This window comes from Homarus americanus, unplaced genomic scaffold (assembly GCF_018991925.1).
Source record: "Homarus americanus isolate GMGI-L3 unplaced genomic scaffold, GMGI_Hamer_2.0 scaffold31037, whole genome shotgun sequence".
Taxonomy (NCBI): domain Eukaryota; kingdom Metazoa; phylum Arthropoda; class Malacostraca; order Decapoda; family Nephropidae; genus Homarus; species Homarus americanus.
In genome coordinates this window covers 7,381,512-7,397,421 of record NW_024722227.1, presented here as the reverse complement: position 1 = coordinate 7,397,421, position 15,910 = coordinate 7,381,512, and the positions used below count along the sequence as shown (strand labels likewise).

Sequence of the window (15,910 nt, the reverse complement as noted above, 5' to 3'; positions counted from 1 at the left end):
AACCACTCCCCAGTATCCCTGTAGGTAATTTCTAAGGCATTATTTGTCCATTGCATATTTTCGGCCTCTGGCTGCTGTAATTTTCAATAAGCCGTTATGTAGTATTAATAATAATATTATTTTGTCTTACAAAATCCTGACAACGACAAGTTTCCAAATATTCGTGTATTTGTTTAAATAATGAAGAAATTATTTTAATGAATTTGCAACTAACTTAACCACAGCTGCCACCAGATCAAATTTCTTCATTATTTAAGTAAATATACGAATATTTGGTAACTTCTCATTCTCTTAAATAACGATAAATGGTTAAAGATCATAAAAATGTTACTTTTGGTTTGTTTAATATTTATCCTGACAGTGATACAGCTGAAAATAGATCCACCAATCACAATCCCCGTCACATTCAGCCTTACTTCACCAAGTATTGCCAGGGTGGGGTCGATGGTTAACTGTACAGCCTAACTGAAGATTAACCACCCTTATGCTAGCCTTACTAAACCCATTAGGGCGGTTAATTTTCAGGTGGGGAACAAAGAATCAGGTGATTTCTACCTGATGATTAATCTTGTAAGTGATTGACAGGTTACGGATTGGTTTCACTGGCGGTAGTGCTCGTAGTCACAACCATGTGTGACGCCACCAGCTCCAAGACTCTTGTGCCTAATATCCCAGCTAGTGTAACCTTGGAGACCACCAGCCTCTACAACCTGTGGACTCACGCACTCCGGCAGCAAAAGGACGGGAGAGGCAACCCACTGAGGGCTGATGGACCAGGTCAGTGTACTAGTGATCTTGTTTATATAGGACCACTTTATCAGTGACCTGAATCATGACAGGTAGTTTATCAATGACCTAGATCATGACAGGTAGTTTATCAGTGACCTGGATCATGACAGGTAGTTTATCAGTGACCTGGATCATGGTCAATTTCACTGTCATGTACACTATGGTCAAGCTCACTGTCATGTACACTATGGTCAAGCTCACTGTCATGTACACTATGGTCAAGCTCACTGTCATGTACACTATGGTCAAGCTCACTGTCATGTACACTATGGTCAAGCTCACTATGGTCAAGCTCACTGTCATGTACACTATGGTCAAGCTCACTGTCATGTACACTATGGTCAAGCTCACTGTCATGTACACTATGGTCAAGCTCACTGTCATGTACACTATGGTCAAGCTCACTGTCATGTACACTATGGTCAAGCTCACTGTCATGTACACTATGGTCGAGCTCACTGTCATGTACACTATGGTCAAGCTCACTGTCATGTACACTATGGTCAAGCTCACTGTCTGTTATAAATAATGAGGAGAAAACAGAAGTGTATTATTACTGTATAGAACAAGGAATCAGAGGTGGTGGCCTCTTGGGAAAGTTACCTTTGTGGACATTGTTGTGTAGTGTGGGATGAGGAAGGGCCGACGAGTGAAGGAGACTCGTATATTACTGATCAACGTGAAATAATGTGAAATATATATTTTTTTTCATTCACTCTTTTTCACTTATGATGATTTTAAAATTTTCCGAAACAATATTTTTCTCCAAAGATTCATGACTGATTCTGTATTATTTTTATCATGTGTCTCATTTAGGAATGTTGTGTTCTTAAATGAATAAATACATGTAATAAAATATGATGTTGGACAATTTCAGGTCCCAACACCATCCTGTCTCCTGAAGCCAATTTCAGGTCCCAACACCATCCTGTCTCCTGAAGCCGGGAAGATGGTAAACCTTGCACCTATGGATGGCCCTCACCCGCTCTACGCCGATGAGTACACTGACCTACGAACTGAATTTCTACTTGACCACATGATAGCAGAAGCTGTGAGTCCTGATGATGCCAGAATGTCACGGCCTGAGGGTCTTACTGTCAACAACCTCAATGGAAAACAACTTACATTGAAGAAGGACGCCTCGGGTAACCAAAACACCTCACAACTCTCATATTTTCTCCTTTTATTAGTGTACTGTAATTGTTGTAGTTGTTCCTCTTAATCATAATAGGAACAATCAGTGTTTAATCTATCAACCCCCACACTACCCTCCACCACTCCAACTCCCACACTACCCTCCACCACTCCAACTCCCTCACTACCCTCCACTACTCCCTCAACCCCCACACTATCCTCCAATACTCCCTCGACCCCCACACTACCCTCCACTACTCCCTCAACCCCCACACTACCCTCCACTACTCCCTCAACCCCCACACTACCCTCCACTACTCCCTCAACCCCCACACTACCTCTCCTACCCTCCCCTCAACCCCACACTACCTCCACTACTCCCTCAACCCCCCTCCACTCCCTCAACCCCACACTACCCTCCACTACACACTCCTCCACTACTCCCTCAACCCCCACTACCCTCCACTACTCCCTCAACCTCCACACTACCATCCTACTCCTCAACCCCCACACCCCTAACTCCCACACTACCCTCCACTACTCCCTCAACCCCACTACCCTCCACACCCTCAACCTCCACACTACCCTCCACCACTCCGTCAACTCCCACACTACCTCCACCACTCCAACCCCACATTACCCTCCACCACTCCTCAACCCCCACACTGTCCTCCACTACTCCCTCAATCCCCACCCTACCCTCCACTACTCCCTCAATCCCCGCACTACCCTCCACTTCTCCCTCAACCCCCGCCCTACACTCCACTACTCCCTCAACCCCCACACTACCCTCCACTACTCCCTCAACCCCCGTTAGCCACTTGGGCGATCGGTCACGTCTCTAATTACTTTTCCTTTTCTTTTACCCTCTTCACCAAAAGATTGGCTCCTTAGCCGCTTGGGCGATCGGTCACGTCTGTTATGCACTGTTGGCAAGTACTGGGCATGCACCGGCTCCTGAATGTACCTGAACCCGCTCCAGTGTTGGTCAAGTCTTGTCTTGAAAGAGCTCACACTCGGTGCTGTCACAACACTTCCTGGTAGATGGTTCCAAGAGTTCACAACTCTCACTCCGAGAAAGTTTGCTCTCACAGTTTTCTGGACCTATGGCTTCTTCAATCTTGAGCTGTGGCCCCTTGTGGGGCGAGCGTCCGCCACCTCCAAGTAAGGACACTCGACTGAGTAGTGTCCCTTGAGATGCTTATGCACCTCAATTAGGTCACCCCTTGCCCGTCTGTAGTATAAGCTAGGCAAGATCAGGCGCTATAATCTCTCTGGGTAGCTGAGGTGCCGAAGTGCAGGCACCAGTCTGGTGGCCCTCCTTTGAACATTTTCAACCAACTGACAGTCCCTAGTATATCTCGGGGACCAGACGGGGTGACAGTACTCCAGATGGGGAAGCACTTCGCTCTTGAAGATCGTTACGAGGGACGGATCGTCTAGATATCTGAACAACCTTCTTATAAGACCCAATAATTTTTTTGCCTGATTTACCTTCTTCTCGCAATGGCGTGAGAACTTCAGCTCATTGTCAACATGCACACCTAGGTCCTTCTCACATTCAGTCTCAAATAGTGCAATTTCTTCATCCTGTTGGGACATATATGATACGCCTCCTTACCGTTGGTACGCCCAGGTGCATCCTCTTACACTTCGTGACATTGAATCTCAGCAGCCATTTCTTCGACCATTCTTGGAGCCCACAGAGGTCCTTCTGCAGCTCTTCACAGTCCGCTTGGTTCTTGGTTTCCCGAAATAACTTGGCGTCATCGGCAAACATTTGTATGGAGGAGTGTACAACGTCAGGCATGTCATTTATGAAACAAACAAACAGCGGGCCCAATACACTGCCCTGTGGTACCCCACTTGTGACAGGTACGGATGATGATTTCGTGCCATTAATCCCACACACTGCTTGCGGTCACGTAGAGTCTTCTATCCACGCTAGGACATATCCCCGAATTCCGTACCCTTCCAGTTTGATTTTCAGCCTTTCGTGGGGTACACTGTCGATGTTACCACCCCGTTCCGGAATATGGGTCTAAATATCCAATACCTTGAGCAGGAGCGCCCCGGCATAAAACCGTGTTGGCAATCCTTTACAAGGTTGTTTCGTAGTAGATGTTCCATTGCGGCATCTCTGATAATACTCTCAAGTACTTTACATATTATGCTGCTCAGGCTCACTGGTCTAGTTGTTCGTGGAGTGACGATCGCCCTTTTTGAAGATAGGACTCGCAAAAGCCACTTTCCATTCACTGGGGACCTTTTGTTCATCCAGGCATTTACAAAACAGGATATTGAGGGGGCTCTGCAAGCTCGTTGCACAACTCTCTTAGCCCTCTAGCATGCACCATGTCAGGGCCGGGACTCTTATGGACCTTTAGCCTGGACAGTTTATTTCTAATACCCTCCTCTGTGAACGCAATGTGGGTCAGTGCTGTGTCGAACCGTCTGTCCTCAAACGCAGGAAGGTTAATTGCATCCTCTTGTGAACACCGAGGAAAAGAAGCTGTTCAATGCCTCAACTTTATCCTGGTCATAATCTGATACTCCTACTCGCGTTTTTAATTTCGACTTTGCATAGCGGTAAAACGCCTTTGGGTTTGACTTGACCTTGCTTGCAACCAGCCTCTGGAACTCCTTTTCAGCCCTTCTACACTATCTTTGCTTGGTTTCTGGCTCTTGCATACATCCTCCTGTCCTGCTCATCGTTTGACCGAACCCACGTCTTGAATTTCTGGGTTTTCTTCTTTACTCTGTTGACCGCTGCGTGGTTCATGTGTAGGGATCCCCTCGTATTCCTAGAGGCACTGGGTTTGGTCTTGGGTATATATTTATCGATCAAATGGGTCACTTTACTAATTATGATATTCAGTGTAGTGTCTGCAATCTTGTGCCTAATTGAGTCGGGCCAGTTGATACCTCTCGTCTCTTCCCTCATCCCGTTGTAATTTCCCTTGTAATATTTGCACGTTGGCCTGGCCTTATCCTGAACTAGGTAACAGTTAAATCTGAATGACAACACTATATGGTGACTGGTGCCAACTGGGGCAAGGTGCTCCAGTTTGGCCACCATACCCTCCTCGTTTATGATGAGGTCAAGTGGCTTGGGTGTTTGCTCTCCTCTGTAATGTGTCGGGTCTCTAACATGTTGGAACAGGAAATTATCTCTCAGAGTTTCTACAAAAAGAGTAGCAGGGTTATTCAAGTCATTTGGGGTGAACTCGTTTCTCCAGTCGATGTCACCATAGTTAAAGTCCCTCATGATAAGGAGGTGGCTTGGGTTGAGCATCGCCGCATTGTCTATTAAGGCTCTTAAGTTCCTTTGAGTTAGTGGGCCACAGTTTGGGGATCTGTAGATACACCCGACAGTAAGTAAGTCCCCTCCCTTTAATTTAATTTTACACCACTTGGACTCTTCAAAAACATCCTCTCCCTGTACCCTAGCCTGGCTGGCTCTAAGGTCTTGCCTAGCATAGATAACCACACCCCTCTCACAAGGGATCTTGAATGTTTCATCTGTACTCATACATATCTCATGTTTTGTAATATAATTGTGTTCTCTCTCAATTTCAAATCTCTGAACATGTGAGGTATTAAAAAACATCAGAATTTCTGAGGTACTACTTGAGAGAAAACGGAGGACTATGGCCTCCTGAAGCGGGGAGAGAATGTACGTCTCAACTGGGGAACTTAACAATTTCACACGTTTTGTGGGTGATGTAGCATAATATGAATAATTAAGTGTTGAACAGACTGGCCATGCTATTGTGACAACATTGCAGGTTTAGCCTCACAATTTATTAGGAGTTTTTATTCCTCTGTTCAATATAATCTGACATTTTGGACAATATGCAATAATCTATGAATTATTCTGTATACCCCTGTACTGTACTAGTGTTCACCTCTTTCAATACCATTCCCTCCCTACACTGGTGCTCCCATACCCGTCTCTTCTCTTTAGTTAGCACAACCAACCTCCCCCACCATCATTCTCTCTTCTTGTTTTCACTCTTTGTTCTCTCATACTCAGAAAATTGAGCTGAAATTTCTGGATTGTTTTTATTTTTATTAAATTACTCACATTCTCCTTTACCCTCCTCTGTTTCATCCTTATTTACTGATGAAAACTTTCTCTCAGTCCTCTCTTTGTCCTTTTTTTATCTTCACACATTTTTAAATTATGTTTTACCCTCAACCTTTTATTCACTATTATCTTTGTTCCTATTAAATGGTAGCCAGAGACTCCGTGTGCAGCTCTTCATATCCATCCACTTGCTCTCCATATATCTAGTCGCCTGCAGTAAGAAGGCTGTTTTTTACACATTTGTATCAACTCTCTTCCACCTTCTGTGTGACATTCAGTGGAAAACAAGGTAGGGTGTAGAGACAGAGATCGAAGTGGAAGAGTAGAATGAGACATTAATAGCCAACATGTCCAATATTTTGTCTTGGTAACATTAACCATTACATTACAGGGAAGATCAGTGTTGGGGGGATAACTGTGGAAACCTTCCAGACGCTACCAGATGGTCGCATCAATTATGATCTGAGTGACTTCCTGTTCGACCATGAGCAGCGTGCACATGAGGCACTTGAGCACCTTCATGAGTCTCAACCTGTGTTGACACCATTTCATGCTCATCTAGGTAAGTCTTCAATATCTTGATCCAAAATACAATACCTGCATAGACCTCGAGAACAGAGCCGTCAGTGATAGGTCATTCATTCCTTTACCTCTGGAAGATGAAAAACCAATTTTGTTAATAATAAAATTTGTATTAGATGTCAGACCTGAAAAGTGAAAATGGGACCCATAGGCACGACTGCCCGTTAGGGACAGTGTGGATAAAGCATTGTATAAAAAGACTTCATTACACAAGGAGGCAGCTTGGCCGGTACTGCACTCGACCGCATTCACTTCACCCATTTACAGCTGGGTGAACTGAGAGTGCCCATGATTGAACCACCGACCCACGGAACAGGAGGCGAGCGCTCCATCCACATGATTGCCACATTCCTTTTCTATCCTAACCTAACCCAAAAAGTATATGTAGAGTGTAGTATAGCACACATGCTACGTGTCAGAGTATGATACGGGGAGGTTGTTGAAATAAATGGTACTGTATTATGTGTGCGTGTGGTGGGATAGGGGAAGTACAGTCCCCTTCACGAATGCATTTACAGAGGGTCATGATATAAACATTCCAAAAATCATTATCTTTGAGATATTTATTTTAATATTGTTTTAATTTGATTATATATAATGTTTACTATTGCAAGTTTCCTTCTGTCGAATGTAAAAAAAAAAAAAAAAAACGCAGGACTGCCACACTGCACAAAACCTGACAAGCCCCTGTAAACACACAATTGAAGGGGACTGTACATCTTTGAAAAAGTGTGAGTAACAAGAGAGTTTTCAGTAATGCTCTTCTTCACCTACTTTAGCTGTATGTAAAATAAAAAGTGTTCATGCAAGGGCCTGTATAGACAGAAGCTTAATTTATACACATGTATTAAGGCCAAAGCTATTTGGTTTTTATTTTGACTCCAGAAAACAAAGAAGATATGTACGATGAGCTAATGAAAGGCATGTACGATGAGCTAATGAAAGACGTGTACGATGAGCTAATGAAAGACGTGTACGATGAGCTAATGAAAGACGTGTACGATGAGCTAATAAAAGACGTGTACGATGAGCTAATGAAAGACGTGTACGATGAGCTAATGAAAGACGTGTACGATGAGCTAATAAAAGACTTGTACGATGAGCTAATGAAAGACGTGTACGATGAACTAATGAAAGACGTGTACGATGAGCTAATAAAAGACGTGTACGATGGGCTAATGAAAGACGTGTACGATGAACTAATGAAAGACGTGTACGATGAGCTAATAAAAGACGTGTACGATGAGCTAATAAAAGACGTGTACGATGAGCTAATAAAAGGCGTGTACGATGAGCTAATAAAAGGCGTGTACGATGAGCTAATAAAAGGCGTGTACGATGAGCTAATAAAAGGCGTGTACGATGAGCTAATAAAAGACGTGTACGATGAGCTAATAAAAGACGTGTACGATGAGCTAATAAAAGACGTGTACGATGAGCTAATGAAAGACGTGTACGATGAGCTAATGAAAGACGTGTACGATGAGCTAATGAAAGACGTGTACGATGAGCTAATAAAAGGCGTGTACGATGAGCTAATAAAAGGCGTGTACGATGAGCTAATAAAAGGCGTGTACGATGAGCTAATGAAAGGCGTGTACGATGAGCTAATAAAAAACGTGTACGATGAGCTAATGAAAGACGTGTATGATGAGCTAATAAAAGACGTGGGTGGGTGTTCTTTACTCATTTGATATTGTGTTTGCTTCACAAAAAAAACACTTTCTAAAACTAAGCAATGCACATTTGTCCAGCCCTTTAACCAGTGTACTATATCTCCAAGTTGTTGGGTGACCTTCCTCCAGCCACAGATGGCCCAGAAGGTCATGTGTCTTAGGCTTCCTCAGGAAGGATATAATTCTTGAAGATCAAAGATTGTCAAATTTCGTCTTTTCTCACACAACAGTTCTAAAGAAAAGAGTAAAAACCGCGACATGACACTACAGTATACTGTATCTCCTGGAAGTGGTTTAGGAGAACTGGAGGTGAATTTAGGCTTAAAAAAATAAATACGTAGATAAATTCCATCAAAGTAAATTTGAATAAATTTTTCTCCTTTGACTTGCTGGTGTCTTTGTCAAGGTATATTGATGAATGTGTTAGGTGTGATGGGTGGTAACTGGCATATTGCAGTAGTCAGATGAATCAGAATACATGTACAGTACTTTTGCTCTTTTGGGGGTCAATCTTAAGTCCTTTTATTTTAGGAAAAATCCATCGGTCTGAATTTAACGTACATAAATTTTACAGATATAACCACTGTGGCCATGTAATCTATTAGGAATCGAAGCATCTGTTGTCTATTACTTTATATGTTGTCAACTGGCTGACTGTCTGCCTTTGGTAAGATGATGCTCAAGGAATTTACAAAGTCATAGAATACCTAACCTGACAGGAGTTTATAATAACTTAAACTAAATTCAGCCTTTCCTCTTTCCAACCTCAGCAGAGGTTACAGTGACTACATTTTCTCAAGAGATACTAGAAATGACATTATAGACAGTGATGAGATGTTGATGGGGACAGTAAACTTCCTATCACAGTTCAATCCTGAGAGGGGTGGGGTGTCTCCTGCTGAAGAAAGTTTATTTTGTCTTAAAATAAAACCTATCTCGATTATCCCTTTTCGCTGCCATTTCCGCACTTGCCATTTTATTCAGCTTAGGGTAACCTGCCACAGCCAACGGGTTAATGTGTTTACAAAAGTTGGCTTGAAAGACTTGCTGACATTAAACCTTCAGACTCTGGGATGGTATAATTATTCATTATATTTATCTTTAAGTGTTCTGTGAACCTCCACACTAACCTGGAGTAACAAGGGTTAGGGCCTCGGCAAATGAAGTATGTTTATCTCGTAGAGAGTAATGGTGTACCTGACTATACGGATTACCTCTCGTGCAGTAAACATCAAAAAAGAGTTTTTATCAGGCTCAGGACTATCATTATTACATGACCTGTACTGGACTTAGTATTTAAGTATCATGTTTCACTTGCAAGCTATTAGTAATATATATATATATATATATATATATATATATATATATATATATATATATATATATATATATATATATATATATATATATATATTCTGTCTAGGGTTTGTTGGTTTGCTCCATAGAGTACAATAAATATGTTAAGATCTGTCTGCTGGTGTATGAATCACTAATTTAAACTTTTATTTTCACTTACTAAAAAGAAATAAGTATTTCAGGGTTAGTGGAAGTTATCTTGGTGTACAACATGTAATCAAGTCTTATTCTTACCCTTATTGTTCTTGTTTACAGAGCTCCCGCCCTTCTGAGTGTGTTCATGATGACCACCAGACAATCGTTGTACACATAACATCAACATCCTCCTCTCCTGACAGCTGAATGATGTCTAATATGCAATTATTATGAAAGTCAATACATGTAGACATTTTATTTACCGGGTACTCATTTATTTAGATGAATCCTTTTTTTTAATAATTTAGTGTGATTATTATTGTAATAATTCATAATACCTATTGTATTTTATGTAAGATACTGTAATTACTTTTATTTAATCAGGCGTGGTGTAACATGTAGTATCCAGAGGTGTGGAAAGTATATGTACAGTACAGTAATCTGAAAAAAATATATAGTATACTGGAAAAATAGCCTTCATGAATTGTACTAAAATTGGAGTATAAACGTACTAATTTATTGTGTATTTTATTACTGAAAAGTAACAGTTAAGTTGTTTTTCAAATGTTGGTTCAACATTTCTCCCATACATCCCCATCTTTGCCTTCTCTGACAGTTATCTTTTTATCTAAATATTTATCAATCCATCATTTCCTCTTTTCTTTAGTAATTGTGGGTCAGTTCATCACTCATCATTCTAATTGCTGACATCCATTCCCAGATATATAAAACCCTCCATTTAACTCTACTGTATTCTATATTCATTCAAGCGAACACTATTTTGTCAAAAGTCTCCCCTCTCTACTTATTTTCATCACTTGCTTTTCTTTCACATTCACTGATAGCAAAATCCTAACAAATACTCTTCCCAACTCTTTCACTAATATTTGACTGCTCCAGGGTCATTTCAACTGATAACTCCACCTAACTCACCTCCCAAGTATTTCCCATATTATGACTCACTAAACTAACACTTCTCTCTAATACTGTTGGTTATTTTCACCTCTCTTACTACAGGTATAGCATTAGTTAAAATACAAATTAGCCTATTATGTCCAACTGTTATTGGAAAACAGTTTACCTTTTCTCATCTCACTCCAACACATGTTCCTTTCTCCCCGTCAAAACTCTGGACATCATTCAATAGCTTCCCATTTACCTTTTACCTTGTCAATACCTTTTACACTACTCTTCAACTACTCTTATCATATGATTTTTCTAAATTCGTAAATGTATGTTTCACTTATGTACTTTACGCAAAGCCTTGATTCACACTTTCTCTGTCTTTCCTGAACCCACATGCTCTGCTCTTCCCCTGTCTCATTCTCTCTCATCTTGCTACAACTTTCAGTAACAGGTCACACCTGATATACTCAACTTTTTACTTTTATCCTCTTCACCACTGATCAGCTTGTCAGCCGCTTGGGCGATCGGTCATGTCTGTTACTTTTCTTAACCCCTATGTTTACTTATATTCTAATCGTCTTTTTTCTACAGATTTTGGCAACATTGTAAAGTACAGTACTTAAGTTAAAGTACAATATTTTTTTCCAATACTTTAATTAATTTGACGGTAAAAGTACCACAAGGTAAATGTACTTTCCACAAAGTAGATTTTCGGAAAAAGAAAACTTCTTAAGTAAAGGTACATAAGTAAAGGTACTCCACTACTCCACACCTCAGGTATCTCACAAATACGGCATAAGTAAGACAGGAAATGTAGTTTGTTGATCGTATGATGTACAGTTTAGTACAGTACTGTACTATGCTACCTGAAGGCTCAGCATGTTATGGCCTGTGTGAGAACACTCGGAACACCGTTATTACAAAATACTATATCAGTTTGTGTGTGTGTGTGCGCAGATGTTTATTACAGTACAGTACTTTGATTTTTTAGAGGTGGGATCTTATGGTTCAGTAGTGTGATATCTTTTTTGTTAATGTGTGAAGAAATATGATTCATATACGTATTGAATTTATCTTAAAGACACTAATAGAATATTTGTTCATATTGTTTGCTTGAAGAATCTGAAGATCCTTGAGCAAATTATCTAAAATTTGAATTAAATAATATTGTCCATGAGTGCATTTATTGTCTCCTTTATTTGCTATTTTAATAAATTCAGTTAACATGTGTTATAATAAGGTGGATCACGGCCCGAGGAAGTGGTAGAGTAAGAAGTGAAAGATGAGTGACAAATCACTGTAAGACATCCCCAGGTAATGAGTGACCAGGAGTACACTGCTTCATTAGGACGCCATCTACTGTACGTGCTCTGTACAGTACAATGTTTATCCAAAGGTAATGACCCATTCTAGTCTTTATTTTCTCAGTGAATCTGTACTCACTGACGAATACCATGACAGTATATCCTGTTGTACTAGTACTGGGAATTTGTGGCAATATATCATGTTTTACAAGTAGTAATATCTCCGTGAGACTAACGGGAAAAAAATCCCTCAAACCCGTAACTCTCCGATAGCCGAAATTGAAATTTTCTCGGAAAATCATAACCCAAAGCTGGAATTTTCCGGAAAATTCAGGCTTTGGGAATGATTTTCCGAGGGACACTTTTTCCAGAAAATTCAGAGAAAATATTCCCGTTACCTGGAAAATAACTGGGATGAGGGATTTTTTCCCGCTTTGAGGGAATATATCATGTACTAGTACCAGGAACCTGTGGCAATATATCATGTTGTACTAGTACCAGGAACTTGTGGAAATATATCATGTACTAGTACCAGGAACCTGTGGCAATATTTCATGTTGTACTAGTACCAGGAACCGGTGACAGTATATCATGTTCTAGTACCAGGAACTCGCAATACAGTATCATATTATACTAGTACCAGGAACCTGTGACAGTATATCATGTTATATTAGTACCAGGAACCTGTGACAGTACATTGTATCATGTTATACTAGTACTGGGAACCTGTGACAGTATATCATGTCATACTAGTACTGGGAACCTGTGACAGTAGTTAATTTTATACTAGTACCAGGAACCTGTGGCAGTATATCATGTTGTACTATTACCAGGAACTCGCAGTACAGGGGGGTATATCATGTTATACTAGTACCAGGAACCCTTAATAGTATACAGGACAGTATCATGTTATACTAGTACCAAGAACTATGGGAGTATATCATGTTGTACAGGTACCAGGAACCTGTGACAGTACATCATGCTATACTACATCAAAATACTACTGGTTATGCTTGTTTTGCACTCCAGTATTAATAGTACACCTAAATAAAGGTGAATGTTTTACTAAAAAGCAGAATACCTCACAGCAGTCGTCGGCAGCCACAACACCCTCAGCCAGTGTCTTAAATAGATGGTTGATGATACAAATAAGGTGCAATGTTACCATAAACATAGCTACTGTTAGACACTAGATTATATTGCTGGCCACTCAACAGTTTTCCTCATAAAAGGTAGGGTCAAGGTCCACCAGCAGCTCCCCAGTAGCACAAGTGGTGTCACTGGCGATAAGGTTGAGAAAGGTGGGGTTTAACACAATCCAGGCAATGTCACAGCCGCAAAACAGAGGATTACCTGGAGATAAGGGAAAACTGTGTTACCTGGGGTAAAATGCATTACTTTGGGAAGACATTGTTACTTGGGATAAGGTACATTCCTTGGAGAGACTGTGTTACTCAGGATTAGTTACCCTACTTGGGGAAGATTGGATTACTTGTGAAAATGTGTTGCTTGAGGGAAGCTGTGTTACTTGGGATAAGATACTGTATTTGGGGAAGACTGTTTCTGGAGGTAGACTGTGTTACTTGAGAAAGGCTGTGTTGAATGTTGGGCGTGTGTACATTTGCAACTAATGTGATAACTAGTATACTGGGCATATGAACATTAACTAGTAATAATATGAATGCTAGTATACTGGGTGTGTGTAGATTTGCAGCTAATGTGAACATTAAAGTGGAGTAACTAGTGTCTCACCTCCGAGAAACAGTTGCACATCGTCAAGTAGCAACGGCTGCCACACCTCTTCCTCTATGACCGTTAACTGGTTCCCCCACATGAAGATGCCATCGCCAGCGCCCAGACCTGTAGACATACACTGTGTCACCACCACCACTGATTCCCTAATGATATTTACTGCTTAACATGCAAACTCTCTCTCTCTCTCATTCAGCGATGACAGAATGAAAGGTTATTTTTATTGGTCTCGTCTTCGTTGGTGAGCTCTAAGGTGGCTCTAGAGACCACTTCTGGACTGGCAGGATCGTCCTGAAGTGTTGCATGTGTGGAGGACTTAATCTATCAGAGGGGCGGCGGCAGCATCCTTCTGACGCTAGTGCTTTTCAGACTCTGTGTATACTCGACCAAACTTCACGGTTTTTAACGTCCTCTAGTGTGGGGCTTCAAATGTTATGGTGTGGGGTGATCATCTCATAGAGATGTCAGCGTCAATTTGTCACTTTTTCAGGTTTGCTGTAAGTGTATCCATGTACAGTCTCGTTCAAGATTCTTCGAACACTGCTGGAGACAGCTGGCAACTCAAGGCTGTTTGTTTACTATAGTACGTAGTATAATATAACACGAAACAAAAAAGCCCAACCATTAATTAAGAAACGGGGAACTAAGTATCCAATCACAGATCACTTTTCCATTCATTCCTAATTTTTACTGCGTACTATAGTAAACAAACGGAAACGGGCTTGAGTTGCCAGCTGTCTCCAGCAGTGTTCGAAGAATCTTGAACGAGACTGTACTTATTCCTTTGCCCTCCAGCACAAGTTTGCCATTCTTTTAATGATTGATTGTAGAACTTCTTTGGTGTCTGCTGCTCTTACAGTTAGTATTAGCAAGAATACTGGCATTTATCCTAGGATGGAACATAGACTACGTTGATGACAGTTTTTTAGTGTCGTGAGGTGTTTCTCAGGAGTATTTGGGAATCACATATCATTTGGGGAGTTCCACGAACAACCAGTGCTTGTTCATTGGTAATTTTTTTTTTTTTTTTTACAGATTTAAGGAGGTTCATGTTTGGCTCTCATAGCGAACAGTAAGAAAGAATAAGAGGGCAGGAAGGACACTACATAACACAGGTGAAGGTCTCTCACCTGAGAAAGCGTTGACGGCAACCTTACTGACGTTGTTCATTTGAATTTCCACATAATGGCGTCCAGCGCTGACGAAGTGTATGGTTCCCTCCGGCAGCTCACTCAAGTGATTGTCGTAGAGTGTTACCTCCAGGAAGTCGTGTAGGCCAGAGAACGTGCCTGAAGGAACACCTTGATGAATGGAGGGTGTGGTGATGGTTGGTGGGTGTGATGATAGGTGGTGGGTGTAATGATGGGTGGTGGGTGTGGTGATAGGTGGTGGATGTAGTGATAGGTGGTAGATGTAGTGATAGGTGGGTGTGGTGATGGTTGGTGGGTGTAGTGATAGGTGGTAAGTGTGGTGATAGGTGGATGTGTGGTGATGGTTGGTGGGTTGTAGTGATGGGTGGTAGTGTGGGCGATGGGTGGTGGGTGTTGTTGATGGGTGGTAGATGTGATGATGGAATTAGATTATTGGTGATGGTTGGTGGAGTTGTGATGATAGGTGGTGGGTGTAATGATGGGTGGTGGATGTGGTGGGTGGTGGGTGTGGTGATGGGTGATGGATGTAGTGATGGGTCAGGTAGATGTAGTGATTAGATTAGTTAGTCGATGGTTGGTGGGTGTAGTGATAGATTGGTAGAATGTGGGGATAGGTGGTGGGTGTGGTCGATGGTTGGTGGGTGGTGGGTATAGTGATGGTGGTAGATGTGATAGGAGGTTGTTGATGGCTGGTGGGTGTGGTGACAGATTGGTGGGGAGTGTGGTGATAGAGGTGGAAGTGGTAATGGGGTGTGTATGATGGGTGGTGGGTGTGGTGATAGGTGGGTGTGGTGATGGAGGTGGAGTAGTAATGGGGTGTATTTGGTGATGGGGGCCATGGTTGTTGGTGGATGTGCGAATAGAATGCAGAGGGTGGAGTGTCGGTATGGTGAGGCTTGGTTGCCTGTGGTGGAATTATTAATGGGTGATGGGTGTGGTGAGAGGTGAGTGTAGTGTCGTTGGGTTTGGGGTGAGTGTAGTGATGGATTGTGTTGGGGTGAGTGTGGTGATGGGTGTGGTGAGGTGAGTGTAGGA

At 41.7% G+C, this 15,910-nt stretch overlaps 2 protein-coding genes across 4 annotated transcripts in view; one reads left to right on the top strand and one right to left on the bottom strand.

Annotated features, from left to right (window-relative positions):
* Nucleotides 1-11,842, top strand: part of LOC121862348 — a 42,451-nt gene extending 30,609 nt beyond the window's left edge. For all 3 annotated transcript variants that reach the window (XM_042360578.1, XM_042360576.1, XM_042360577.1), the window contains exons 2-5: nucleotides 586-777; nucleotides 1,704-1,934; nucleotides 6,405-6,575; nucleotides 9,883-11,842. In XM_042360578.1, coding sequence (XP_042216512.1) covers nucleotides 586-777; nucleotides 1,704-1,934; nucleotides 6,405-6,575; nucleotides 9,883-9,899 — 611 coding nt within the window. In that variant the 3' untranslated portion in view covers nucleotides 9,900-11,842. The remainder of the gene's footprint in view (nucleotides 1-585; nucleotides 778-1,703; nucleotides 1,935-6,404; nucleotides 6,576-9,882) is intronic.
* Nucleotides 11,843-12,401: 559 nt separating this feature from the next.
* LOC121862349 (oplophorus-luciferin 2-monooxygenase non-catalytic subunit-like) lies at nucleotides 12,402-15,095 on the bottom strand. The gene is made up of 3 exons (XM_042360579.1): nucleotides 14,855-15,095; nucleotides 13,725-13,832; nucleotides 12,402-13,325 (listed from the first exon to the last, which is right to left on the bottom strand). The coding sequence occupies exons 1-3, from the start codon at nucleotides 14,892-14,894 to the stop codon at nucleotides 13,183-13,185; spliced, it is 291 nt and encodes a 96-aa protein (XP_042216513.1). The 5' UTR covers nucleotides 14,895-15,095; the 3' UTR covers nucleotides 12,402-13,182.
* Nucleotides 15,096-15,910: the final 815 nt, after the last annotated feature.